This window comes from Mytilus galloprovincialis, chromosome 2 (genome assembly GCF_965363235.1).
Source record: "Mytilus galloprovincialis chromosome 2, xbMytGall1.hap1.1, whole genome shotgun sequence".
Taxonomy (NCBI): Eukaryota; Metazoa; Mollusca; class Bivalvia; order Mytilida; family Mytilidae; genus Mytilus; species Mytilus galloprovincialis.
The window spans coordinates 76,226,785-76,249,936 of NC_134839.1; the positions used below are offsets into that span (position 1 = coordinate 76,226,785).

Genomic DNA, 23,152 nt, shown 5'->3' on the forward strand with positions numbered 1-23,152 from the left:
TGAGACTTTGTTTCCCTAAAAATATGTGTTGCAGCAGGGGCATAGTATGTCCATCTAATGTCAGTTTTCTACCTATGAACTTTATGTATATTTTTATACCTTAGTGAGTGTGAGGCATCTATATGTAATAGGGTTCTTGGACAGAATAAAAGGATTCGTCAAGTTCTAAGATGTTTTATGCATACGACATAAATAAATGATCCCTGAAAGTACACAAATAACAAAACGTAAATACATAGACAGTACAGTGTACAAAGGGATATAACTCTAAAATGGAAAGTACATGTATAAAATACGATAAACTAGATCTTTTCTGTAAGAATACAACCAATACTATTTAAGTGTATATATTATAAATATATAAATTCAATCAAACTCAATTATCAATCAAGTCAGGATTAAGTGCTACATTATGTCCAATTATGTTATGCTACTCATTCATAGATTTATGAATGAACTATTTCTTACTATAATGTTTACATGTAATAATTGACATACAGGTAACTACTATTCACAAGACACAAACAATACATATACTGAACTAAAATTAGATAGACAAACACAGACAATACAGTAAACTAAAAATACATGTAACACTGATCTTATCATGTATATGGTACAAAGGTCTGCTTGGAAACATCACCAGATTAATAAATATGAAGATGTTCTGGTCCTGTTAAAATACAAATATAACCTACATAAGTCTAATGAACTAACTATATCAGCATAGCATTTATAAAGAATAAGTAAAATGTTCAGTCGACATTGCTTTGGACCTTTTATAATAATAAAATAACTGTACCAATACATGTATCATTAATATATCTATGATATATTATTTCTCTGAGTTCATGAAAATACTTCTTTAAAATAAAATATCTATCATTCATGCACAATCATTCTGACTTATTCAAAATACATTTTCTCTCAGATTCAAACTAAAGGAATACTGTGCAAATATTAAAGACTTAGAAATATTAGTAACTGACCTGATTAATATGGAATAAGTGTCATGAATATTAACTATACAACTATTTTAAATATGGCTGCTATATGTAAAGCTTTCTCTCAAGGTATATCAAAAAGAGTGGCAAAAACTATGAACTTAATGACTGTGACCAATAGTAGACAAGATAATATGACACATGACTGACTGACTAATGAACCAGAAAAATGGAGTAGAACTGTACTAAGATATAAGAGAATAGAAGAATTGATGAACTCTTAATAAACATATAATAAAACTACTAATTAATATTAATTATTCTAAAAGAAAATAAATATTAATGCTAAACACTCTACCACATATAGATGGACATGTCCTGTATCAATTAAAAAAACTTGATTTTGGTCAAATCAACTTTTGAATTAGTACTTAGATTTTTTATGAGCAACTTTCAAAGTAATGTATACCAAATTAGAGTTTTGACAAAATGTAAGGGTGAGCAGGACATGTTTTCTTATGGACAGCTATTGTTGTCAAATTTATCCTTAATTAAAGAATATTGGATCTCAATGCTGATTTTGTTATTCCGTCTCTGTCATAACATACACTGTAACATGCATGTGTCTTGGTACATGGTAAATACTTTGGTCTGATGTGTATTTTCAGTATATAGGTTCAGCTTTGCTGAAAGTTGTAGTGTCAGACTAAGTTACAGCAGAACATAGAAATATATATTGATAAAAGTGATTCTCAATATACTTTCTTTTCTGTTTTGTTGTATTTTAGATATGGTAAATCGTCTTTTGCAATCAAGAACCTGATATCTGGAATAACAGATAGTTTTAACACAGAGATAGATCTTCAAAAGGTACATACAGAAAATAACACATTAATTCTTTCTTTAGAATATGTCATTCAAAATCCATTTCCTCCCAAATAACTCCTGTGTTTATTTTCTGAAAAGAAGTATCTGTAAACAAGATTATTAAATTTTGAGAAATTGTTATAAAATCTTATTTTACATCATTCCTTTATAAGGTTTAACTTGTTTGACTACATTGATAATGAGATAAAAAATACTTATAGTGTGAATGGAGTTAATGTTTGTTGTCAGTGTATAAATACAAACTGTAAAGATAGTCTTTCTGAAACTTCATTCAGTTAATAATGAATAAGGACATTTAATCCTGTCCTTCATCCTGGTTTTCTCCTACCTCGCAGAACATACCTAATATGATAGTTCTAATTTTTCCCTTCCTGAATATGCATGAAATATTGGCCACTGAAAATAAATCAATCATTTGTAATCAAGATCCAGAAGAAGCCATAACACTTGTTTTACTCTCATTAAGAAAGGTTAAGCTTGAGGCAAGGGTCCATATATGGATTGTCAATAGAAACTGACTACAGTATGGGCTCTGCTAATTGTTGAAGGCCTGCACTCAGTGGCCTATAGTTGTTGACTTCTGTGTAATTAAGTCTCTTGTGGAGTTATATAGTATAACCATGAATTTGGAAACATTTAGATTTGCTGATGCTGTTTTGATTATGGTTATTTGACAGAATAATGAACTGTTGACATCTTGATATCATTATACAATTTATTATAAAATTGTTCTAATATTTTTGTTTTTGTTTTCAATAATTTACACAATTATTTTAGTTGAAAGCTTTCAAGATAAATAATCCTGACTTAGGATCAGGCAGTGGGGCCTATGAACAGGCTGTAGAAAACACAGAGTTAAACATCAAATGGATGACAGATAACTATGAAACATTGGAAGCATGGCTAGACAGGAAGATGTCTTCACAAAACAAGGGAGGTAACCACATCACTGATGTCAGACTCCCCCGCACAGTTTTACCACAACTATATACCTTAGAGTTACTACCTGATATTTATGCCGAAGACCCAAAAGATTTCAAAATAGTTGGAAAAGTTGATATTGTTATTGACTGCCTTGAAGCTACAGATAATATTACAATCCATATCAATAAACTCACCATCAGGAAACCGACAGTAAAGATCCAGTCTGGTAACCAGTCAGGACTAAAGGTTGTCAGGACAGCAGAAGATAATGACAGACAGTTCTACATCATGTTTTTGTCAGAGAAACTCAGACAGGGTCAGACTTATGTGTTGTCTTTAGAATTTGAAGGTCCTTTAAAAGATGATCTTGCTGGGTTGTACTACAGTTCATACAAAAGAAATGGCAAGAATGTGTAAGTATTTTCAAGATATTGGTTCTGAAACACTATATTCATGAACGATATATAAGCTTATTTAAAGGCCTTTAGTAAATTTATCTGATTAGGTTCATTTGATGCTAAAAAAGTGTGATATATTAATATAAAAGAAGTTTTATTAGTCCCATACCAACGAAATCCAGGGGAACTTTAGGTTTGCACTCTGTCTGTCTGTCTGTCTGTCTGTTAATCTGTCAGTCCGGCAAATCAGTTTTCCAGACTTTTTTCTTTATGCTTGATATGTTATTGTTTGTAAAATAATTTATTTTAAAAAAGATACCATGCTTAGTCTGATAGTTACAGTTATGAAGTAAAATATCTTTGAAGGTGTTCATTTCACATTGATTAACTATGTACTGTATTTATATTTCTATAATTTAATTTTGGATGTAACACATCTTCTGATTGGCTGACGTCGTTTTGTTTATCAACTCATAGACATAATATTGTCATGTGACCTTAATGTCATCAACGTTTTTTCATGATTTACTCCGGTTTAAAATGGAATTAAGAATTTAATTATAAGAAATGACTGTTATTTTTTCTGTCTATTCAAAATAAGGCCAACTAAAATTAATTAGTAGATTTTCATCCAAATTTTTGAAAAAAATGGGGCGGGGGGGAGGATTTTATTTTTTAAATTTTATTTCATATGAAACCTTCTTGTCACGTGTTATTCGATCATATATGCAAGTGTAATAAAAAGCTTATATCATGTAAATACATCCATTAGGTATCGTGTATAAGACAATAACAATCAAAACCAAGGAGTAACCAAAGACTCATAAAATCAAAAGACATTAGCACCAACAGTTACAAATAATAAGTAGGAAACAACACAAACTCCACTAAGAACCATGAATGAAATCAGGTGCTCCGGAAAGGTAAGCATTTCCTGTACCGTATACGGCACCCGTCATGTTATTTGTTTGTTCAGTTCGGTAATGATGGAAGGTTGTTATGACTGAGGAAGAATATCACTGAGATATGATTTCTGACACACTTTTGTCATAATGGCCAATCAGCTCATGATGGCAACCATACAATTGAGTGATGACCTTAATTTGATGATTCATAGCCCTGTCTTAGCAACTTTTGAGAAAGCAGTATTCCTCGTTCAACAAAATCAGCGTACATGTACTTTGAGCTAGCTCTAGAGTAACGTATCAATATTGAGACACATTTACTTCATATGCTGGTGCCGCTTTTTCAAATTCGTATTCAAGTATATATCTCTGATCGGCCACCACTGTTCTACATGAAATTGCCGCTTTAGAAACCTATTTTATAGTAAACAGCAGAAATGTGAGGAAATGCTCTCTTCAGTTGGACTACCTACATGAAATATATTTTGCTTTCTAAGCTGTTTTGTTGTCCGAATAAAATGAAGCAAATCCATTGGTATGCAACACGAGTACGATGAGTACAGAATATAATGAAAACTCAAACAGTGTTGAAATAATAGGATTGGTCCTTAATATGCAAGATGCAAATATAATTACAATGTAGAACAGAGTTGTTTAATGACTCTATCGTGGGTATTGGGACAGAGGATGTTTGCTGGTTTTTTTTTACAAAAAAACGAAAGGCATGGATAAATTTATTTCTAAGAGCTTGCTCTAAATTAATAAATTAAAAATGCGTATGTTTGTCGATTTTCTGAACTCAATATACGGTCATTAATCTAAAAAGTTCATGCTTGTGTCAATTTCTTTATTCCAGTCAAATGTGTTCCACGATTCTGACGCTTTTGGGTTTTCTTCACAGTCCAAATTTCTTGACACAAAGTCATTGTATAAATGAAATAAATCCAAGGTGTTTTACTCGCAAACATTTGTCATTTGTGACAGTGTACGGCGATTTGCGTTCTTGGACACAGCGAATATTTCACGCCCTTCTCATAATCTATCTTTTAACTTATTCTCGGTAAATGATGTTGTCATCATAGATCAGCAGAATATATCGACTTAATCATCCAGTTAGAATACTCTAAGAAATACGAAAACCGAAATTTAAAACAGGAAGTTTTACACGAAACGAAATATCGACGGTTACCGGTAACGGAAATGAACAAATTCCGGAAATCGTAATTTTTTCAAAAATAAAAAAAATCGGGGCGGGAAGATTTCAGAGGGGCGGGCGGGGATGAAAATCTATCAATTAATTTTAATTGGCCTAACATAAAAAATGTGATGCATACTTTACATAACCCACATAGCAGATTATTTAGTGTGCACCATATTTTGATGTTATTTCTTCATAGACAGAAAAAATATTACATTTCTTAAATAGAACAAAAATATAGTTTCTTGATTGTTTTGTAGGTATTTAGCTGTGACACAGTTTGAGGCTACTGATGCTAGGAAAGCTTTCCCATGTTTTGATGAACCTAACATGAAAGCCAGATTTAAGGTGACACTACTGAGAAAACCATCAATGACATCAATATCTAATATGCCACAGGAAAAAACTGGTATACACAGGTAATTATTTGTCTTAAAAATCTCAACATTTATTAAAAAAATGCAATTTTACCATAGTCCAGGATTCGTAGAACATTAGAAATACATATTTTTCTTTTTCTTTTTTTTAAAGGCAAAATGGATTCGTTGCAGAGTATAAATTGTCAGAGAAATAAAATACTCAACATTTATTCAAAATTGTAATTATACCCTAGTTCAGAATTTGTAGACTTATTTGTCTTTTTCTGTTTTTATAGGCCAAAAGGATTTGTTGCAGATGAGTATAAATTGTCAGAGAAAATGTCTACCTATTTACTGGCATTTATTGTATGTGATTTTAAACAGATTACAGGGAAAACCAAGAACAACATAACTGTAAGTAGTTCCACATCTATTTAACAACTGATTCAGGCCAAAATTAATTAAATTTTTATCCACCAAACTCTCAGTAATTATACCCCACACAACGGGTTGCGGAGGGTATAATGTTTTTGACCCGTCCGTCTCTCAGTCAGCTGTCAGTCCTGTTTCTTGTCATCGCAACTCCTCTCAAACCACACAACAGAATTTCATGAAACCTTTTCAGATAATAAGGACATACTATGTAGTTGTGCATATCGACGGGAAATTGCGGCGGCGGCTACGGCTGCAGCGTTAGCTCACTTCTTAAAAGCTCTATATTTTAGAAGGTGGAAGACCTGGATGCTTCATACTTTGTATATAGATGCTTCATGTCACGAAGTTTCCGTCAGTCACATGTCCAATGTCCTTGTCCTCATTTTCATGGTTCAGTGACCACTTGAAAAAGTTCAAATTTTTTGTAATGTTGAATTCTCTCTTATTATAAGTAATAGGATTATTATATTTAATATGTGCGTACCTTGCAAGGTCCTCATGTCTGTCAGACAGTTTTCACTTGACCTCGACCTCATTTCATGGATCAGTGAACAAGGTTAAGTTTTGGTGGTCAAGTCCATATCTCAGATGCTATAAGCAATAGGGCTAGTATATTTGGTGTATGGAAGGACTGTAAGGTGTACATGTCCAACTGGCAGGTGTCATCTGACCTTGACCTCATTTTCATGGTTCAGTGGTTATAGTTAAATTTTTGTGTTTTGGTCTATTTTTCTCATACTATATGCAATAGGTCTACTATATTTGTTGTATGGAATGATTGTAAGGTGTACATGTCTAGCGGGCAGATATCATGTGACCTTGACCTCATTTTCATGGTTCAGTGGTCAAAGTTAAGTTTTTGAGTTTCGGTCTTTTTATCTAATACTGTATGCCATAGGTCAACTATATTTGGTGTATGGAAATATTTTATGATCTTTATGTCAGTTGCTCAGGTTTTATTTGACCGTGACCTCATTTTCACGGTTTATTGCACAGTGTTAAATGTTTGTGTTTTGGTCTATTTTTCTTAAACTATAAGTAATGGGTCAACTATATATGTTGTATAGAAGCATCGTTAGCTGTACATGTCTGCCTGGCTTGGTTCATCTGACCTTGACCTCATTTTCAAGGTTCATTGGTCTTTGTTTAGTTATCTTGGTTAATGAAAAGTTTATGTGACAGTTGTAAGGACTATCAACATAATATCAATGAGTAGTATAGAAGGCGAGACATTTCAGTGTGTGCACTCTTGTTTTTCTAGGAGTTACGCCTCTTTGAACTTATTTACTTTACTTTAATGTACTACTGCAACAGTTTGTCATCGCAACTCCTCAAACCACACAACAGAATTTCACGAAACCTTTTCAGATAATAAGGACATACTATGTAGTTATGCATATCGACGGGAAATTGCGATTCAATTTTTTTTTTCTCGGAGTTACACCCCTTTGAACTTATTTACTTTAATGTACTACTGCAACAGTTTGTCATCACAACTCCTCTCAAACCGCACAACAGAATTTCACGAAATCTTTTTATATGAAAAGGACATATTATGTAGTTGTGCATATCGACGGGAAATTACGATTCAATTTTATTTCTAGGAGTTACGCCCCTTTGAACTTATTTGCTTCAATGTACTACTGCAACAGTTTGTCATCACAACTCCTCTGAAACTTCATAACAGAATTTCATGAAACCTTTTCAGATAATAAGGACATACTTTGTAGATGTGCATATCAACGGGAAATCACGATTCAATTTTTTTTCTAGGAGTAACAACTTTTTGAACTTATTTGCTTTAAGGTACTACTTCAACAGTTTGTCATCTCAACTCCTCTGAAACCACACAACAGAATTTCATGAAACTTTGTAGATAATAAGGACATACTACGTAGATGTGCATATCAACAGGAAATTACGATTCAATTTTTTTTAAGGAGTTATGCCCCTTTGAACTTATTTGCTTCAATGTACTTCTGCAACAGTTTGTCATCTCAACTCTTCTGAAAACACACAACAGAATTTCATGAAATTTTGTAGATAATAAGGACATACTATGTAGATGTGTATATTGACAGGAAATTATTATTCAGTATTTTTTCTTATACAATTTTTTTTTCTTATACTTATTTAATTTCTCCAATGACAATGTGGGGAAGTGGGGTATGTGAGCGTGCTCACTAAGGTTCTTTAATTGAATTATATTTTTAGCTGAGTTGCCAGAAGTGAGAGCAGGTCTAATACCTGCTTCACACTATCCATACAACATTAAATCTTTCTGCCCAAAACATAGTTTATTCCATGCATACCTTGAAAAATCTTCATTCAAACTATTCAAACTGTGTACAATGTTTACAAGCATATTAAAGATGTGCATCTTGTATTTACAAAAGAATTGAATATTTATTTTAAGGTTTTCAGTGTTGAACTAAGTCTCTTTTTGTTGAGTCTTCGACTTAAGTGGAAAAAGCAAGACATATCGATCCTACATTCCGTCATTGTTAGTGTCGGCAGCGACGTCCACAAATATTCACTCTGTGGTTAAAGTTTTTGAAATTTTATAATTTTAAACTATGCTGGATTTCTACCAAACTTGTACAGCAGCTTGTTCGTGATCATAAGATAGTATCAAGAAGTAAATTTTGTAGAACAAAAATCCGGTTTTTCCGTATTTTACTTATAAATGGACTTAGTTTTTCTTCGGGGAAACATTACATTCACTCTGTGGTTAAAGTTTTTGTTTAAATAACTTTCTTAAACTATGCTGGATTTCTACCAAACTTGGACAGAAGCTTGTTTGTGATCATAAGATAGTATCCTGAAGTAAATTTTGTAAAAAATTATTATTTTTTTTTCCGGTATTTTACTTATAAATGGACTTAGTTTTTCTGCCAGGATACAATACATTCACTCTGTGGTTAAAGTTTAATTTTTTTTTAATAACTTTCTTATACTATCCTGGATTTGTACCAAACTTGGACTGAAACTTGTTTATGATCAAAAGCTAGTATCTAGAAGGAAATCTTGTTTAAATTTAGAACCTGTTTATCAGTATTTTATTTATAAATGACCTTAGTTTTTCATCCACTTAATATTACATACATAGTTTTTAAAAAATTTTTTAGATTCATAAACTATTCTGCATTTTTACCAAACTTGGACAGAAGCTTCTTACAATTAAAAGATAGTATCAAGAGGAATATTGTTATTAATTTTGTCCCTCATATTTGTTGAGCTTGCGATTAACAGCAAAAGTAGGCAAGACACTGGGTTCCGCAGAACCCTACAAATTTTTTGTCATTCTATTCTTTTGAGTCACATGCAATTTATTACAACATTATTCTAACTTTACACAGTAATTACACAGACTAAAGAGGTGCACCTATTTGGACAGATTGGGATAATTCCCGCAGATTTCCAAAGTGTGGAACTTACTCCAATGTGAAGATGTGCACCTCTGATTTTAAACAAATTGAAATATCTTTTCTTATGTTTTCCATTGATATACTTAATCATGTTTGTCTTTGTATGTTATAAAGGATACCTAGTTCGTCTCCTCCCTCACTTCAACAGTTTTGCTTTTACATGATTAAGAAGCTTTTGCATTGAACTTTGTTAGATAAGATTAAGAAAGTGCATTAAATGTATTGTAGTACGGAGCATGGAGTACACCTGAGACAATAAACCAAGCTGAGTTGGCCCTACAGATTGGTATAAAGACAATTACTTTCTATGAAGACTTCTTTGGGGTTAGATTTCCTCTTCCTAAGCAAGGTAAGATACACACAAATTAAGATGAGTTAGCCCTGCAGATTGGTATAGATACCATAACTTTCTATGAAGACTTCTTTGGGGTTAGATTTCCTCTTCCTAAGCAAGGTAAGATACACACAAATTAAGATGAGTTAGCCCTGCAGATTGGTACTGATTTGATTCACATTCACAGTACTGCTGATTATAAAGAAATGTTCTAAGAAATTTTGTGTTCGTTAAGATTAGTTATTTAAGAAATGACTGTACTCTTTTTTTCTGTCTATGAAGAAATAACATAAAAAATGTGGTGAACACTGAATAATCTGTACAGCACGTTTTTTTAAAGTGTGCACCACATTTTTTATGTTATTCCGAATAGGCAGACAAAATATTACAGTCATTTCTTATAATTTAATTCTTAATTCCATTTAAAACTGGATTAAATCATGAAAAAAACATTGACGACGTCACAGTCACATGACAAAATTATGTCTATGAGCTGATAAACAAAACAATGTTAGCCAATCAGGAGATGTGTTACATCCAAAATTAAATAATTAGAAGATGTGGTATGAGTGCCATTGAGACAACTCTCTCATCAAAGTCACTATTTGCAAAAGTAAACCATTATAGGTCAGTATGATCTTCAACCACAGAGCCTTGGCTCCCACGGAACAGCAAGCTATAAAGGGCCCTAAAAAATTACATGTGAAAAAATATTCAAACGAGAAAACCAACAACCTAATCTTTATGAAAAACGAAAAACAATAAACCACACCAATAAACGACAATTATTGTACATCATAAGCACGTCTAATAATGGTTTGAAGGACTTTCAGTAGTATTTTGAATTAAAATTTGAAATATTTTTTGAATTAAACTGCTCTAATAATTTCCTATTTCATTTATTGATACATGCACTGTTGTGTATGGTTATTCAATGTCTTATTGGCAGATACTAATTACAAATAACACAAAAGATAAAACCTGAATGTTAAGTTATGAGTGTAAAAAATATTTGTTTAATAAATTATCAAGTAAAACATAAGTATTTATTACAGACATGATAGCCATTCCTGACTTCTCTGCTGGAGCTATGGAGAACTGGGGGCTGATTACATACAGGGAGACAGCCATGTTGTTTGAACCTGGTGTATCATCAGAGGGAAACAAACAAAGAGTCACAGGGACAATAACTCATGAGTTAGCTCATCAGGTGAGTATGTAATGAGCTATGGAGAACTAGGGGCTGATTACATACAGGGAGACAGCCATGTTGTTTGAACCTGGTGTATCATCAGAGGGAAACATACAACGAGTCACAGGAACAATAACTCATGAGTTAGCTCATCAGGTGAGTATGTAATGAGCTATGGAGAACTAGGAGCTGATTACATAGAGGGAGACAACCATGTTGTTTGAACCTGGTGTATCATCAGAGGGAAACATACAAAGAGTCACAGGAACAATAACTCATGAGTTAGCTCATCAGGTGAGTAAGTAATGAGCTATGGAGAACTAGGGTCTGATTATATAGAGGGAAACAGTCAAAGAGTCACAGTGTAAGTACGTATATATCCTTAATCTTTAAGGGGTCACAAGAACAAGAACTCATGTTCAGTTAATTTTCCAGTGTTTTATTGGATATTTAAGAGAAGCAACTGGTCATAATTTCAAAGAAAGTATAATATCCAAAATCTACCATTTCACAGTAAAGGCATGTTTCTGCATGAGGGCATAGTATTGAATCATGTGATACTGTATGTGTTATGTCTCTTTTCAGTGGTTTGGTGATCTAGTTACTATGGACTGGTGGGGAGATATCTGGCTCAATGAAGGATTTGCTAGATTTGTACAATATCTTGGTAGTGATAATTTATATCCAGATTGGAAGATGGTAAATAGTTAACTGTATTACTGTTACATATTCTAAAATATTAGTTTGAAATTATCACTGGTGTTTTTGGAAAGTTTGCTACAGCTTGCTCTAGCTACTTTCCATAGGTGTTGGCCTCAACTTCCAGTGAGACAGACTATCACAATGTTCTGCTCCAAGATAATGTAGTACTAGTGTTCGAATTCTGATTCTTTGATATTTTGAGTTACTACTCTTTTGAATAAAAAAGGAATGAATGTACACCGACAATTTAGATGAATTTAACTTCATTTGGAAATAAGTATCACAAACACTACTTTGCGGATTGGCCATTGGCTGAAGAGAAAATCAAAAGAAATCTACGCGAGATAGCGTTTCATTCATGAATATTTCATGAATGAACATTTTCCCGCACTATTTTTTACTATGTACGATATTTACAACTGTTTATTATTGAATAAGTAGATATTTGACCAAGTTGTCGGATAATTGACAAGTGACAATGGTTTGATTTATTTTAACAATACACAGGTGATAGAATATAAAATAATTGATAATTATATGGCTTATGTCTCACGCAAAGGACGGGTTAAGGTAAATACCGGCTTTAATAAAAAAGTGCATTGTTTTTGTCAAACTGACATGGATCTGAAAGTTTTGATGCCAAAAATCATTTGAAAACTTTTAATTCCGTTATTTAAATACTAGCTGTTTCACTTTCCAATGTGGATATAAGGACCTTCACTCGTTCAGCATGCTCAAGTGGATCAAACTGACAACAGAAAAAACATTGTCTTAATGACAATTAGTAGCATAGCATCCGTATAATTTAAAAGCAATCGAGTCATCATCTACTTCATAGAATATTATAGATCAGTGTATCAAGACCGAGATCAAGCTAAAGACAAGTGCTGTAGAAATTATTAAAATGATTTAATAACATTTGTCCATGTACTAGCAAAATTACTTTCTTAGTGCTTGACAATGCATTGGCAGATCCAGAACTTTTAATCCTCACACTTTATTCCTGGGGCAGTATGATTCTTTAGATTGACCTATAATTAACAATGTGTCGTCCTAACACAGAGGCAATGATTACTAGTATATCAATTTCAAATAAATGGTGTAAAACAAAAATCTTAAATGTCATTGCCTTAATGGTAATTACACAGCAGCAACTAAAATGTGTTACAGGGTTATACGCACCTCAGCTCAACATTGTATGAATCTAGTGTATATAAACTTCTTATTCCTGATGTCATACTACTATTGTTTTGCCCCCACTATATTGAGTTTTAGCCTTGTTTTTTTACTGTAATTATGTACATTCCTTACTTGTACAACTATGTCCATACATCCCAAAATTGATTTCTGTTCCCTTACTTTAGTTTGCCTGAACCAAATTTTATGAAACTTATACGCAATGCTTATAACCACAAAACACAAGTCAAGTTTGAATTTTGTTGGCGTCACTTTTACCATTCTAGATGTAAAGGGGTGAAAATTTCAGTATACCCTATCAAGTATATATACCCTTATATATAAGTTTGACTTGTAGCTTTCTTCAGTTATACATTTATCAGGTGAACATAAAAATGGTCTTTAGATTTAGAAGTATAGATATATAAACAAGAATGTGTCCAAAGTACATGCATGCCACATCTGCATTATCATTTTCTATGTTCAGTGGAGCGTGAAAATGGAGTAAAAACTCTAATTTGACATTTAGATTAGAAAGATTATATCATAGGGAACATCTATCTATATAGTATTAAAATAAGGAGGTCCAATTTGTCAACCGTCTGTCCCGTCGTGGGGTAAAAAGTTTTTATGGTCGGGTTGTCGTCGCTTTGACACATTCCCCATTTCCTTTCTCAATTTTAAACATTGTTAAATCAAAGTATTCAATTTTATATATATCCAATATAGGACAATGGTGTTGATTAAAAATTGCCCCACTCCAGACCCCTTTGTTTTCCACATAATTAATATTGCCAATAATTAACAAATTCAGAGTCGAATCTGATACCAATAGTATATTCACCTGTTACCTATTACCTTATCTACTTTCTCATCTGACAGGCACACCACCAAACGGTGTATTTCGGAATTTGCTATATACACGGGTCAGTTGATTGGACTTAAACATCATCAAAAACTACCTCGACCAAAAACTTTAACCTGAATGGGACAGACAGACAAAAGGACGCACAGACCAGAAAGCATAATGTCCATAAATGGGGCATTAAAAGTGATTTTTGGAAATTGCTGCAGAGAGAACGGTTTAGTTTGAAAAATCCAAACTGTGATTAAATACATATTTGAAAATATACACGTCTATAACCTATTTGAAATAAAACACATATACAGTTGCAACTTTTCCAGAGATACTATCCAGTACTTTGATTAATGCACACATTACAACAATTTCTTAGATTACTTTATGTTTCTAGGTAAAATCTATATCAATGTTTTTGCAAATTATTCATAATCCATAGGTAATCTTATAATTTAATGTTGCTTGTCCAAACTATGCAAGAATCATATTAAAATGGACACCTCAAGCATACAACCATTAGATTCAGCTTGTCAAAATAAAAAGAAATTCAGCTTTAAGTATTTGTTTCTGCAGTTCATATTGTGAATTCAAATTTACACAAAAGTTGGTAAAGATAATGTTTTTGATGTAATGGCAAAGTTAATAGACAACTTTCGAGTTCGATGCATTTCCGTCAAAAACTCTGGTTTTAGTGAACGTCATTTGTGTGTTTAGGGGCGTCGTCACTTCTATTCCAATGTTGAGCGAGTGGTTGGAAAACTATAATTCTATATTTTACAAATTATTCGGTAAATTGAATTCTCAAAATTGACAAATCAGCATTGCTGTCATTAGGGAATTGTCATTAAGTACCTACAGAACAACCATTATTTCTAGTTAATCCTGCACAATGACGATCATTAAGACGCTTGATGAACGTAAATAGTGCTGGGATACAGGCGACCCCTCTTTCTGGTAAATGACGTCATAAAGGCGCGTATAATTGACGAGTTTTTTCTGGTGACGGATGAACTCGAAAGTGGTCTATTTATGTGAAACAGAAACTTCCTAAAGTGAAAGTGATTTTGTATGTAAAGTTTACAGAAATTTGTACAAAGTGGAAACACAACATCACTATGAATATACATTTACAAGGAACTTTTATTACCTTTCAGTTTGAGCAATTTGTAGTGAATGTCGTCCACGCAGCGTTCTCATTTGATGGTTTAGCAACATCTCATCCTGTCTATGTGCCTGTATATAATCCAAGTGAAATTAATGAAGTGTTTGATGCTATATCCTATGACAAGGTAAGAAAAAACTTACTGTCATTCAGAACCGTCATAGTAGTAGGTAAGATATTGAATTATAATGGGCTCTGAATAGATGGGATATAAGGTCTGTTGATGTTTTGTTATCCTAGCCAAATCAATGAACTATGCGACCATTTATCCAAGACTTACCAAGTTTAACCTTTGATTGTGGATAGAGAGGATATCAATACAAGTGGTAAGTCATTGATATTTAGTATATAGTTGATACATTTGCACATATTATTTCCATGGCGATTTTGTGACCAATTTGAAGGAAAGTCTGGTATTTGGAATGCAGTTGTTATAAGATTCAAATTTCTCATTCTCACAGAGACAATTAGTACTATCAAAATTACATACATCTGATACATATCTGTGTCAACATTTTATTGAAGAATTTGAGTTGTAAGGGATACATCATGTATTGTGTGTTCAAAACGACCTCTGTATAATTTCAGTAAATTTGATGTTTTTGATTTATGATGATAATAGTTTTAATTTCTTGTAGATTCGGTTTGTAGATAAAAGAAGTAAGCCTTTTCAGGTTTTCTTAAATGGTATTCTAACATGTCTAAGTAGGTAATATTAAAAGCACATGTGACAGTTGAAATGATTTTTGTCTTTGTTTTAGGGAGCTAGTATTATAAGGATGATGAAATTTTTCCTTGGAGATTCAACATTTAAAAACGGTTTGCAGGTAGTACTTTTATATTATCTCTCTACAACCACACATATGTTATTAACTTGTGAAGAATATTTATCGTCCTTCCCTACGCCTTAAACACCTTGCTCAAACTCTACATAATTCTCGTATCAAGGCTTTGAGACAAGAGCAGGTATTATCAGTTACGTCACAATGTCTGAGGAAACGTTTTCAAGCTTGCTTTCATCAAGCATAAAACTGTCTTAGGGAGGGAGAAAAGACTTATTAATGTTTACAATATACATTCGATTTGTTGGCCCACCTATGGTAGTAGGGTCAATATGTTTTCTGGCCTGTCTGTCTGTTTGAATATACATGTAGTCCCATACTATATAAGTTATTGTCACATCAACTTTGAATGTTCTTTCTGAACTTTTTGATTATATGCCAAATTATTGTTGTGATATATTCCACTAAATGGGGCATGGTAGGATACTTATTCTTATTTATTTGTTTATAGAATTATCTAATGGACAGGAAATTCAGTAATGCTTACCATGATGATCTGTGGAACGCCATGACTAATGTAAGTAGTATTAAAACACAAAAAGTTTGTTTACCAATAATTCATTTGAATGCATGGTTATAAATGTTGGTGGATAGAGGAAAACAAGACATTTTATGCTACATGTAAAATTGATGGATCACTGTTTTAATTTATGTATTTTTAAGCATACACGATATTGGAATCTGTGATTAAGTTTTTTTCATGGCTAGAAACAATGTCATAGAGCTTTTATGTCACTACCAAATTGCGTTAGTTGTTGCGCATGAAAACATGCTGTTTATTCTTTAAAAGTTCAAGAGGTATTCTAAAAATCTCCATTTTAAAGTAAGACATTTTTGTTGTCAGGTTTATAGATATAGGAAGATGTGGTGTGAGTGCCAATGAGACAACCCTCCATCCAAATAACAATTTTAGAAAAGTAAACCATTATAGGTCATTGTACGGCCTTCAACACGGAGCCTTGGCTCACACCGAACAACAAGCTATAAAGGGCCCCAAAATTAGTTGTGTTAGCTCCAGCTTTAGATAAGACGCTGTTCATACAAAGAAAAATTAAGATCGTTTATTTTAGCTGTGTCATTATAGATTAAGGTGTACAAACTATCATTACATTCGTGAACATAGATTATCCTTGATGGTTTTTGCAGTGTAAGTACCCAATCTTTTGCGTGATTGATCTGCTAGGAAACTTGTTTTGCCAATTTGAAGAACAATATATATTTACCTTTTCTCACTAGCATATATATAAATGCACTCTAAAGCACATAAAATACTATTCTTCAAATAGAGGCAACCTAAATCTTTTCAAGTTTTAGTGTCATTACCATTTATATGGTCATTTCAAATTCCAAGAAATAAGTATAGAAACCTGATCCTCTGATTCTTTGACCCAATTTTTTGGTCAATAATTAGTAATTTTATATATTATCATTGATCGCAGCAATCAACGGCTGATGGCAAGTCAATGGATGTTAAAAGTATCATGGATACATGGACTTTACAGATGAATTATCCAGTTGTCATGGTAACTGCCACCTCTAATGGCCTAAGAATATCACAGAAACGTTACCTGTCTAATCCAGATGCTAAGGATCCTGGGAAATACACTTCACCTTTCAAGTAAGAGCATAGACTTTATAATTTTGACACGTTTTACATAAAACTAGATTCCATTTGTTTGTTTTTGTCTATGATCATGATTATGATTTCATGCAATTGCAGTGTTATATAGAATATTCTTACCATCCAATTCTAGTGATGGAAGTTCTGTATCAAGCTAACATCGATGACATCCAAACCTAATGATTAAGTATTTGCATTATACTAACAACCTTTCACTTTCAATCGGTTTGAAAAGATTGATTCATAGTCAGCTATAAATGGCCTGAATGAGAAATGTAAAACAATTCAAACAAGAAAACTAATGGCCTAATTTATGTACAGATTTTTCAATATAAATGATATTTTGTATATTGCAGTGACATATACACTTAATTGTATATGACAAAAATGTGTGATATTATGTAAAGATAGATATATTCTTCATCTTTTGGTTTCCATTTCAGTTACAAGTGGCAGATTCCATTTTTCTATACAACCAGTAAGGAACTGAACTTTAACAAGACAGCTTCTGATATCACCTGGATCAAAACTGAAACAATGGGTAAGATTGTCAGAATCCTTGTTGTAGACAACCTTAGTTGGTTGTAGGAGACTACTACTGTATGTATCAATATGTTTCCATTCAAAATGCATTGATCTCAGGTTGCTGAATGATTTCTAGACTGTTAATGCAAGTTTTTCTGCCAAAGGTTGTGGGTTCCCTCTGTGCTCCAGCTTCCTCCACCATTTAAAACTGTCCTGTCATGATATAGCCAAGCCTGATGAAAGTGACATCAAGCACCAACCATCGATGAATCTCCTTATTTCTAAAGGTCTTTTCCAGTGTTGTCATGATAGCATATTTTGGTCCAATGTAGAAGGGAGTGGGTATAATTCTTTAACATGTCAAAGTAATGTTTGATGCTGGTTAGACAATCATGTGCTATTTACTAGCAGGAGAAAAGATGAGTTTAGTAGGATGTTTTGAATTCCTTCAGTTAACTTGTGAGCTTCTGACTTTGCATGTTGTTGTAATTAAAGATTTATAATCAAGTTATATAACAACCAACACCACACTAGTGATAACTTGACATATTCTTGCCAATGGTCAATTCTATTTATACCTTGAGATGATTAAAAACATTTTCTGCTGTTGAAACTTTTATTAAATTTTGTAAAAAAAATTGGAATATTTTTAGTGTTACCTGTTATGTCTGTGTGTCTTGTTCACATATTGTTGTCAGTATAATGGAATTTGATGTGACTGTCATGCAAGTGTAAGGTTTAGCTAGCTTTAAAACCAGGTTTAATCCACCATTTTCTACACAAGAAAATGTCTATACCAAGTCTGTTTGAATTAGCCCTTTGATGGACTTTACATTTTGATTTTTCCTCAGAGTTCCATATTTTTGTTATTTTACTTTTTACCATAATAAATTTAGAAATGGAGCTCACAGTAAGATTTAGGTTTTCAAATTATGCTTTATTTTTTACAGATTTACAAAGACCATCCAACTTTTTACCTGGGAAGGATTGGATGATAGCCAATACACAACAATTTGGATTCTATCGTGTTAATTATGATAATGAGAATTGGTTGGCTTTGGTGAAACAATTAAATACTGATCATAAGGTATCATAAATGTTACAGACAAAATTATTCAACACTTAAAAGAATTACAGGATTTTCTTTTTAAATGTTCATTTACTGAACAACAACAAAACAACAGATGATTTGATTTAGGTTCCCTCATTATAAAATACTGTTGATTCATTTATTTTTTCGTGGGTACTAATTTTCATGGCTTGAGGAAAACTTGCATTTTCTTTGAAATTCAATTTTACAATCTATGCGTACAAAGCCAATAGAAAATTTGAAATTTGTTTTACATTTGAATGAGTGGTTCACTTGTACCCAGGAAATCAGTGAAATTGATATCAAATGATTAATCCACAGTATGGTAAAACTTCAAAGCCAATGACATGATTAAAATTGTATAGAGTAAAAACATAAACAAGATTTGGATATTGGAATATAATGCATTGTACAAGTTTGGAGAAATGAAGAAAAATTATCAACATTTATTGAAATTGAAAATATTGACAATTTGGATAATTAGAAGTATGAAATAGAGGATTCACCAATTATATGTGTGAAGGATTTTACTTAAAATTTTATTCCCATTTACTTGAAATGTTTACATGCTTGAACATTTTGTAGGTTATTCATCCTATTAATAGAGCACAGATTATAAATGATGCTTGGAATTTAGCAAAGTAAGTTTATTTCCACTTAACTTTGCCACAGTGATCCTAAGATTCTCTAGTAATGCCTGTTAGAACAATAGTTGCATGTTTATATCATGCTTTAAAATTTGCTTGAAATTTACATAATCTAAGTTATCTCCCCTTACATGGCCAAGTTGAAAGTTATTGAATCAAACACACATATTCTATATTTGTAAACAACATTTGTAAAATTTGATAGACGATAATTTCCGTCATTTAGAAGAAAAGTTTTAAAAATGAATTGCATTATTCTCTCGAAATTTGCACATTTTTATTGAAAGATCCAGTTGATTGTTTTCTGCTATGGTAGAAGACACTGGATTAACCTTAACAATACTTCTTTAAAAAGAACATGGATTAAAATGCTGTGAAGGTATTGATACTCTACCTAACTTTAATTTTATAGGTCTGGAGATCTTGATATTGGTATATCCTTAAAAACGGTAGAATACATTAGTGAAGAACTAGAATATGTTCCTTGGGATGCAGCAAGCAGCCAGCTATCGTATGTTAGTAATATGTTGTCACGCACAGAAATTTATGGCAAATTCAAGGTAAGCTTTTTGTATTTGCATTTAATCAGATTAAATTTTACCTGAAGGTTTGATTCTTACATTTATGTAAACCTTATAACATAGCTCATCTACATACGGGTCAAATGATCTGCAGTTCTTGCTTAAACTGTTTTAGCTTATCTTTTAATTTAGGTCCATATTTAACCCCTTATAATATTTTACCTCTATTTTAATTATTTCTTCAACACACATTGTACAATATTTTGGCAATGACTTTTTTAGAAGGCAGAAAATAGAGTGCTTTGGACATCAAGAAATTATTGTTGTTGAAATAACATTTTTAAGGAATATATATGTAACATACTTGTCACTTTTCTTTTGATTAAAACAAACATGATTTCAATGTTTCAGAAATTCATGAAAAAAATTGTGTCAAAACCCTTCAAGCATTTTGGGATGGACAACAGTAAAGCAAGCCATCTGGAGTCGTAAGTATGAGCTATAAAATTCCATGTTCATTAAGTTTGTTTTTTATATTTTTTTATTAATATTTAATTTGTTTCTTGAATATGTGTTAAATATTTCCCATTGGAGGTATGAAAACGATAACAAACAAATCATTATTGATTTTAAAAGATAAGTTATGGTTCCAAATCAGACAAAAAAATGCCAAAATAACGTTGTTTATAAGGCTTTGAAATCCAGTATGTTTACATGAGACAATAATCAAATGAAAAATGAAAAAAAAAAGGAACAGTAGTTTTGTTTTGCAGTTCATTATTTAACTGTTGTTTTTATTTCTTCAATCATGATCTAAAGGGATATGTATATATTGTAGCTTGTGCGCATCATCAGTTTACATAAATAATACTATCACATTAAACTATAATAGATACATAAATATACGCTCAGGTTTTATTTAAAAATAGTAAAGCGTTAAGAACTGCCGATTGCGCTTTTGGCATACCAAGACCCTAGTCAGCTAGGAGATAACCATGTTACAAAATTAAATACACACAGAACCTAGATTTAAGGAACATGTTGAACCTTTGACACTCTTGCCACTAAAGTTTGTGTAAAATTTACTATGGCTTCTGGACAGGCATGTAATATAGTATTTTCACTAAGTAAAGGCTACAAATTTTGAAACAATACTTTTGAAACCTTTGTAGTTATGCCCCACCTAAGATAGTAGAGGGGCATTATGTTTTCTGGTCTGTGCGTCCGTCCATCCTTCCGTCCGTCCTTCCGTTCGTCTGTCCTTCCGTCCGTTCAGGTTAAAGTTTTTGGTCAAGGTAGTTTTTGATGAAGTTGAAGTCCAATCGGCTTGAAACTTAATACACATGTGTCCTATGATATGATCTTTCTAATTTTAATGCCAAATTAGAGTTTTAACCCAAATTTCACAGTTCACTGAACATAGAAAATGATAGTGCAAATTTCAGGTTAAAGTTTTTGGTCAAGGTACTTTTTGATGAAGTTGAAATCCAATCAACTTGAAACTTAGTATACATGTTCCCTATGATATGATCTTTCTAATTTAAATGCCAAATTAGAGTTTTAACCCCAATTTCACGGTTCACTGAACATAGAAAAATGATAGTGCAAATTTCAGGTTAAAGTTTTTGGTCAAGGTAGTTTTTGATGAAGTTGAAGTCCAATCAACTTGAAACTTAGTACATGTATACATGTTCCTATGATATGATCTTTCTAATTTAAATGCCAAATTAGAGTTTTAACCCCAATTTCACGGTTCACTGAACATAGAAAATGATAGTGCAAATTTCAGGTTAAAGTTTTTGGTCAAGGTAGTTTTTGATGAAGTTGAAGTCCAATCAACTTGAAACTTAGTATACATGTTCCCTATAATATGATCTTTCTAATTTAAATGCAAAATTATAGTTTTTACCCCAATTTCAGGGTCCACTAAACATAGAAAATGATAGTGCGAGTGGGGCATCCGTGTACTATGGACACATTCTTGTTCTCAGATAAATTGTGATGTGTTTTGTCCTGTAGGCTATTTGATGTTGAATGTAGATATGATATTTGATACTGTAATTTCAGAATTTATTGGGTGCATTTATTATTGTGATTTTGTCATTATAGACCAAAATGCTATTTTAACTTTTGCGATATTGAGAAAAATCCTGTTTAACTGATATGAAAAATTTAGAAATGGGAGTTTAAATATTGTGATTATAACCCTGTTGCAATATTCACAATAATAAACACCTTGTGAGAATTTCTGAATTTACAGTAGTCTTTTGTGTATTTTTTTTGTATCTCCCCTTTCCAGGTATTAATTAATGTTTGATGTCAGGAGAAAGTTGACATGAAGCATGCAAATCAATTTTCATTAAAAAAAATTTTACAAGTGAAAGAATCATTTACAAAAGTTTCTTGTTAAATTATTGTTCTGGTTTTTTTTATGGCAATTTTTCTTTACAGATATTTAAGGTCAACACTATCTGGCCTTGCCTGTGATTATGATATTGAACAATGTACAAGGGAAGCTGCTAAGATGTTTAAGAATTGGATGATGGACCCTAAAAGGAATAGGTATAGTTCTATTATTATAAGCTTATCTGAACATGGAAACAAGGACTATCTATCATTAGACAGTAAAAGAAACTAATGTTTAATGTAAAAGGGAGACAAGGAGATGTGGGGAATAATTGATAGAATCATAAAGAATATATATTGTTCTTCCGTTTGATGAAGTTGAAGTCCGATCAACTTGAAACTTAGTACACATGTGCCCTATGATATGATCTTTCTAATTTTAATGCCAAATTAGAGTTTTGACCCCAATTTCACGGTTTACTGAACATAGAAAATGATAGTGCAAATTTCAGGTTTAAGTTTTTGGTCAAGGTAGTTTTTGATGAAGTTGAAGTCCAATCAACTTGAAACTTAGTATACATGTTCCCTATGATATGATCATTCTAATTTAAATGCCAAATTAGAGATTTTATTCCAATTTCACGGTTTAAACATAG

At 32.2% G+C, this 23,152-nt stretch overlaps 1 protein-coding gene across 1 annotated transcript in view; it reads left to right on the plus strand.

Moving 5' to 3' along the window:
- The window catches only part of LOC143064420 (uncharacterized), a 135,894-nt gene that overhangs the window by 88,494 nt on the left and 24,248 nt on the right, over window positions 1-23,152 (plus strand). Inside the window, exons 39-55 of the mRNA XM_076237236.1 lie at window positions 1,733-1,814; window positions 2,610-3,169; window positions 5,518-5,676; window positions 5,913-6,030; window positions 9,708-9,828; window positions 10,869-11,023; window positions 11,591-11,704; window positions 14,897-15,031; window positions 15,666-15,731; window positions 16,198-16,263; window positions 17,186-17,364; window positions 17,811-17,908; window positions 18,843-18,979; window positions 19,568-19,623; window positions 20,042-20,189; window positions 20,562-20,638; window positions 22,602-22,712. Coding sequence (XP_076093351.1) covers window positions 1,733-1,814; window positions 2,610-3,169; window positions 5,518-5,676; window positions 5,913-6,030; window positions 9,708-9,828; window positions 10,869-11,023; window positions 11,591-11,704; window positions 14,897-15,031; window positions 15,666-15,731; window positions 16,198-16,263; window positions 17,186-17,364; window positions 17,811-17,908; window positions 18,843-18,979; window positions 19,568-19,623; window positions 20,042-20,189; window positions 20,562-20,638; window positions 22,602-22,712 — 2,382 coding nt within the window. The remainder of the gene's footprint in view (window positions 1-1,732; window positions 1,815-2,609; window positions 3,170-5,517; window positions 5,677-5,912; window positions 6,031-9,707; window positions 9,829-10,868; window positions 11,024-11,590; window positions 11,705-14,896; window positions 15,032-15,665; window positions 15,732-16,197; window positions 16,264-17,185; window positions 17,365-17,810; window positions 17,909-18,842; window positions 18,980-19,567; window positions 19,624-20,041; window positions 20,190-20,561; window positions 20,639-22,601; window positions 22,713-23,152) is intronic.